Here is a 6406-nt window from a genome sequence, read left to right as displayed (position 1 = left end):
GACACAGTCAAAAGCAAATCCCGGCAAGAGAAGAAGGCACTTGAAACTCGAATCTGCATTCCGTTCCTCTCGTACGCAGCTCTGAGGTGGGAGTGGCGGTTTGTGCTGGTGCCTGGTGTATAATCGGGTTAATCCAGTAGACAAAGAATAAACCAATAGCCCTCCCACCTCACTTCCCGCTCCCCTTCCCCTCCCGCTTCTTCTCTCCCCGTCGCCCCCTCGAGGGGGAACAGAAAAGGGGAGAGGTTGGCTTGCAATGGATTCCGAATAAAGTCTCAAAACCTGCAACTTGTTTTTAATGCTCACACTGCCTGGCCCGGATTAGTTTGAAATGTTCATTCCCTTTTCCTAGTGGCGGGGAGAAAGTTCCCTAAGCCAGCCGAGCTAAGGCTCGTCCTCATGGCCCCTGGGGAAACCTTAAGGTCAGTGTTTCCTTGAAACTAGATAAACTGACCCCGCCGTGCCCAGCCCGGCCCCGCGGGCACCCCGCGTGACGGCGCCCGGGCGGCAGGACCAGCCTAGGGACGCGCGGGGCGGCGCAGTTGCCCTTTTGAATGCCTCCTGCGGCTCGGAGCGCTGGCGGGCGCTGGAGTGTGAGTGAATGTAGCCCCGCGGAGCCAATGAGCTGGGACCGGATGCGATATATCCTCTGGGACAACAACTGCTCTGTTCCGCCTCGGATCCACATGACGCCATTTACTGCTGCCGCGGCCGCCGCAGAGCTCCCTGCCTCCTCCGGAAAGGCGAGGGCGCAAGCCAACGGCGAGCCCCCCCGTCCGGGCCCCAGACCCTCCTCCTCCTCCTCCTCCTCCTCCTTCTCCTCCTCCTTCGCACCCACCGCCCCCGCCTCGGCCTCGCCGCCGCGCCTCCACAACGCCCAGTCTGCACCGCCGAGAGCTGCGCGCCGCAGCGCGAGCGGAGGAGAGGGGCCGGCGGAGCGCGCAGCGCCCAGGCCCCCGCGCCCGCCCGGCCCGCAGCCCTGCCGCCCCGCGCCCCCGCGTCGCCTCCGCTCGGACGCGGCCGCGGCCGCGCGACTTGGCCATCTGGCTTTAGGTTCTCTGTAAGGCCGTTTTCTTTTCTCATTCGCTCATCTGCCAAGAAAGGAGACTCGCCGTTGGCGCTTTGGCCTCCAGTTCATTGAGAAAAAAGAGGAAATACTCCGCGTGCGCTTTTAGAAAGGGGGTCGCCTCCAGCCCCGAACTCCAGAGTGTTCATCGCCTGGGGACTTGGCTCCGGATTTTCCTCTCCTTTTCTCGTCCAGCCGATTGCTCGGAAGTTAGACTGAAGCAGAGTTTAGAAGCAAGAGGGGGAAAAGTTTGCATCGGGGCTGGATTTATTTGCACATCGCAGGAAGAAGAGAATCCAACGGAGAGGGGTTGGTGCAAAGCCGCGATCACGGTGAGGCGCGTTTGGCTGGCTCTTCCCCTCCTGGCTCCGTGGCCGGCGTGTTGTGGGCAACATGGAGTAGGTGCAGCCGGACCGGGAGTGGGGTCCGTCTCTCCTCCGGCCTCCCTTTCTCTAACCCCGCAGGTTTTCCGTGGGGAACCCGGGAGCTGCCCGCGGGTCTGCCTCGCCTCGGGCTCGCTCTGCCTCGGCGGGGGCTGCAGTGCGCGCCGGGTGCAGTGTCCCCGACCCCACGCGCCCGCGCTCTGGGGGGTTGGGGTGGCGGACGGCTCGCGGCGAGTCGGGTCCCGGCGGTGCACTGGCCGCGAATTGGGCGCTGAGAGCGGGAGAAAACACTTTGTGTTTTCCAGGTCGCCGTTGCAGGCGCCCGTATTGCTAACCTGTTCCTCTCCGGGGAAGGCACGTCCTGAGAGAGGCTGTCCCGAGGCAGGGGCGCCGGGGTTGCCGAGGGAGCGTGGGTCGCTCGCCTCGCGGGGGCAGCTAGACCTCGCGGATGAAAAAAGGACAGGGTGCCGGGTGGAGGGAGCCCCCGCCTCTGCTCGGTGTGAACACAGGCGAGCACGGAGACGGGTAGGAGCGTCGCCCTGCCTGGCGCCGCGTCTCTGCGGTTCGGAAGTGCAGCTTTCTCTTTTTTCCGTTCGCCGTGGTCGGCTTGGGTCATGCTTTTTTTTATTTTTGGAAGATTGGGCCGACCCAGCACAGGAAGAAAGTCATCAAGCGGTCGCGATCGTTTTCCATTACCTGAAAATAGGTGGCAAAAGAGGCTAGGGTTTGTTTTTTTTTTCCCCCCCTTTTCCTTTGATGGGCGGGCTGATCCACTTTTTTGTTGCTGCTGCTGTTTCTTAATTCGGAATCTTGTGCGTTTTTACAAAGCGGTTTCTGTGTCGGTTTGCCCCACCCTTGCTTGTGCTGAAGTCTTTTCCCCCTAATCCTTAGTCTGATCACACACTGTCCTTAATGGGGGTTTCAAAGCGCTTTCAAAGCGGGGGGCGGGGGGGGCGGGGGCGAGGGAGCGGGGGAAGGAGGGGTGCTGCGAAGGAGGCCAGGGATAAGCAGAAATCATTCTAGTAAACCTCCTTCCCCGCAAAGGTGCTACTTTGCATTGCAAGCAAATCTGCGCAGAAAGTTTCCAGCTTAGGGATCTGGGTCTTGCACGCCCGGCGTGGGACCCTGGAAAATTTTCTTTCTTTTAAAAGCATTTTTTTATTTGACTTTAAGAAATATATACATGTATATAGACATATTTAATATATAGGCGTTTGCAGATTGCAGGCAATGCCCCTTCGGTCAGCGCAGGGTGGAGTCGCCCGGTGTGCATGGGTTAGACCTCGAAGTCCCGGCTCTATGTCTAAGGCAGGGCTTTCTTCGTCGCGGCGTCGGGGCTGGAAACCAGTGCCCCATGTTCGAGGGCCTTGGCCGGAACGTGCTGCGATGGGCGGTGTGACCTCCGCCTAAGGGTGGAGTGGCTCCCTCTTGGAGCTGGGAGGCAGTTCTCTGGGGTGGGGGAGATTCTATCTGGGAAGGAAGAGAAGGGGAAGCGCGCTCTAGCGTTTCAGGGCACGTCCCCTTCCGAGGCGCCCGCGCCCCCCGCCTGTCTGTCCGTCTCGGAATTGTGCGCAGGGGGGCCAGCTTGGCTTCTGGGCTGCGTCAGTCCTCCGGAAAAAAGTCCCTCGGGGCTCCGACTGTGTGTCCCACCTGCTGGGGGCCGTGTCGGGGCGCAGATAGAGCCGATAAACGGAGTGAAAGCAAAGAGCAGCGCGATCTCGTCTAGCCTGTCTGTTGGAACTGAGATCCGGTCTCCAGCTGAATTGGAAGGCGTGTGTCACCTGCCTGTGTCTCTTTTCTAAAAAGCCAGACTGGATGAAGGTCCACTTTTGCGCGTTTTTAGTCATCGTAGACTTGGTTGGTAAAGGGGGTGGTAGTTCTGAAATTTTACAGAGAGGTGGCAATTTAAGCCGTTACTTGTCAGAATGATAGATTTGAGATGTGACACTTGAATTTTTAAAACGCTTCCTGTTACCGCCAGTCAGTTTATGTTCTCAATTATTAGGTTTTTGGAAATGGGCAAAGTAGTTAAGATTTTGGCAGAATTTAAAATGTTCTCCTAGGCTCTCGGGTTGTACAATATGTGATTCTCAAGTTGTTGGGAAGTTGAAAGTAAGTTCCTGTCTTTTTGTTGCTCGTGGTGTAAGTTTGCTTTATTCTAGTCCTGGCACCTGACAGGATTTGAATTGGTGTGTTTTTAATTCTATAACTTTGTGCTACTGTGTAGTTAATGATAATGCATGATTGTTGTATAAAATGTATAACTATTCCTTGGGGGGGGGATATTTACTTTTTTGCATGTCAGATTCATCCTATGGGGTTTTATAAAGTTACAGAATAGTTCAAGGTATTTGATGTAAAAGCAGACTTAAAGTATTTCTAGGCCGTATTTATTGATGTTTAAGGCAAAAATGACCATGATAAGTTTAAACCTGTTTCAGAATCTGAAAAGGTATTCAACTTTTGAAAACGTCAGTATCAATGTTATATTCCAACACTACTTTCCCACAGTGTTTTACATGGAACCTGAACCTTGGAGATTTTATGCTTATTTGAGTAAGGAATTGTTACTTACGCGATTGAAACAAAGATCAGCTTGGTGTCACCACACATCACAGGATTAAAGAATTGTTGATACACAGCCATAATCTTTACTTTTTGATACAGGCGTGGATCAGATGGCTGTCCGAATACCCTCCACAGCAACTCCGCTTCAAAGCCTGTTTCTCTAGGGGAAGTGGGGAGTGAAGAGTTAACTCAAAGGGGTGGAGAGTGGGAAGTATCCTGGAGTGTAAACCGTCTCCTTCCTCTTGGTTTCCGCAGGAATTCAGATGTGTTCTAAGCCTGCTAGGGTGAGCACACTTCCAAGACCTGATGGAGGCCAGAGCTCAGAGTGGCAGCGGATCGCAGCCCTTGCTGCAGGCACCCCGTGACGGTGGCAGACAGCGTGGGGAGCCCGACCCCAGAGACGCCCTCGCCCAGCAGGTACACGTGCTGTCTCTGGATCAGATCAGAGCCATCCGAAACACCAATGAGTACACAGAGGGACCTACTGTGGTCCCCAGACCTGGGCTCAAGCCTGCACCTCGCCCCTCCGCTCAGCACAAACACGAGAGACTCCACGGTCTGCCTGAGCACCGCCAGCCCCCCAGGCCCCAGCACTCACAGGCCCACGCTTCTGCGAGGGTCACTCTGTCCAGGTCCATCAGCACAGTCAGCTCGGGGTCTCGCAGCAGTACGAGGACAAGTACCAGCAGCATTTCCTCTGAACAGAGGCTCTTGGGATCATCCTTCTCCTCGGGGCCTGTTGCTGATGGGATAATCCGGGTGCAGCCCAAATCAGAGCTCCAGCCAGGTGAGCTTAAGCCGCTGAGCAAGGAGGATTTGGGGCTGCACGCCTACAGGTGTGAGGACTGCGGCAAGTGCAAATGTAAGGAGTGCACCTACCCAAGGCCTCTGCCATCGGACTGGATCTGCCACGAGCAGTGCCTTTGCTCGGCCCAGAACGTGATCGACTACGGGACCTGCGTGTGCTGTGTGAAAGGCCTCTTCTATCACTGTTCTAATGATGACGAGGATAACTGTGCTGACAACCCGTGTTCCTGCAGCCAGTCTCACTGTTGTACACGGTGGTCGGCCATGGGCGTCATGTCCCTCTTTTTGCCTTGTTTATGGTGTTACCTTCCAGCCAAGGGTTGCCTTAAATTGTGCCAGGGGTGTTATGACCGGGTGAACAGGCCTGGATGCCGTTGTAAAAATTCAAACACAGTCTGCTGCAAAGTTCCCACTGTCCCTCCCAGGAACTTTGAAAAACCAACATAGCATCATTAATCAGGAATATTGCTGTGATAAGGATGGTTCCCCTTTTTTGTTGTTGTTGTTGTTTTTCTTTTCTAACACACACATATGCAACCAACTAAACAGTTAGAAATCTTGGCACTGTTGATAGAGGGTTGGGATATCCTTTGCTGTTTGCAGTGAAATGCTTTTTGTCCATGTGCCATTTTAACTGATACGCGTGTTAGAATTCAGCTAATGGAGCTCAGAGTATGTGATGCAGATCTTGGCAACCTACATGTTGCATAAGCTAAAGCAACAGACACTCCTAGGCAAAGTTTTTGTTTGTGAATAGTACTTGCAAAATTTGTAAATTAGCAAATGACTTTTTTTTCCCCATTGTTTTCTCCAGAGATAATGTGCTATATTTTTGTATATACAATAATATTTGCAACTGTGAAAAACAAGTTGTGCCATACTATATGGCACAGTCACAAAATATTATACTAATATGTTGTACATTCGGAAGAATGTGAATCAATCAGTATGTTTTTAGATTGTATTTTGCCTTACAGAAAGCCTTTATTGTAAGACTCTGATTTCCCTTTGGACTTCATGTATATTGTACAGTTACAGTAAAATTCTACCTTTATTTTCTAATTTTTTCAACATATTGTTTAGTGTAAAGAATATTTATTTGAAGTTTTATTATTTTATAAAGAAGAATATTTATTTTAAGAGGCATCTTACAAATTTTGCCCCTTTTATGAGGATGGGATAGTTGCTGCAAATGAGGGGTTACAGATGCATATGTTCAATATAAAATAGAAAATATATTAACGTTTGAAATTAAACTGAGCTGGATTGTCTTATTTTACCTTTTCTTTTGTTTTTTGAAGTGAAAAAGAAACCATTTTATGTCAAGGATAGCATTTCAGTGAAATTGTTTCACTTATCTATGGGATTATCTTATGGTTGCTGCTTTAAAGTCGAGTGGAGATGTGGTGATTTTCAGAGATAACTCTAGCCATCAGGAGAGAAATAGCTGAGCACCTGACTCACTTAATAGTATTAATCATATGAGGGCTCATTTTTGGCTCCTGTTGTTTTACTGATTTGCAGACTAGCCTTTGTTTTGCAGGTTTAAAAAAAAAAAGTCTTATTCATTCAGGAGACTTCC

The 6406-nt window shown here is 51.6% G+C and overlaps 1 protein-coding gene across 1 annotated transcript; it reads left to right on the top strand.

Moving 5' to 3' along the window:
* The first annotated feature begins 984 nt into the window (after positions 1 to 984).
* Positions 985 to 6080, top strand: SPRY2 (sprouty RTK signaling antagonist 2). The gene is made up of 2 exons (XM_007123217.4): positions 985 to 1398; positions 4273 to 6080. Exon 2 carries the CDS (start codon positions 4324 to 4326, stop codon positions 5269 to 5271), a length of 948 nt encoding a protein of 315 aa, XP_007123279.1. The 5' UTR covers positions 985 to 1398; positions 4273 to 4323; the 3' UTR covers positions 5272 to 6080.
* Positions 6081 to 6406: the final 326 nt, after the last annotated feature.

Source organism: Physeter macrocephalus, chromosome 13, assembly GCF_002837175.3.
Source record: "Physeter macrocephalus isolate SW-GA chromosome 13, ASM283717v5, whole genome shotgun sequence".
Classification (NCBI taxonomy): Eukaryota; Metazoa; Chordata; class Mammalia; order Artiodactyla; family Physeteridae; genus Physeter; species Physeter macrocephalus.
The sequence above is the reverse complement of the archived record's forward strand: the minus strand, read 5'-3'. Positions and strand labels throughout refer to the sequence as shown.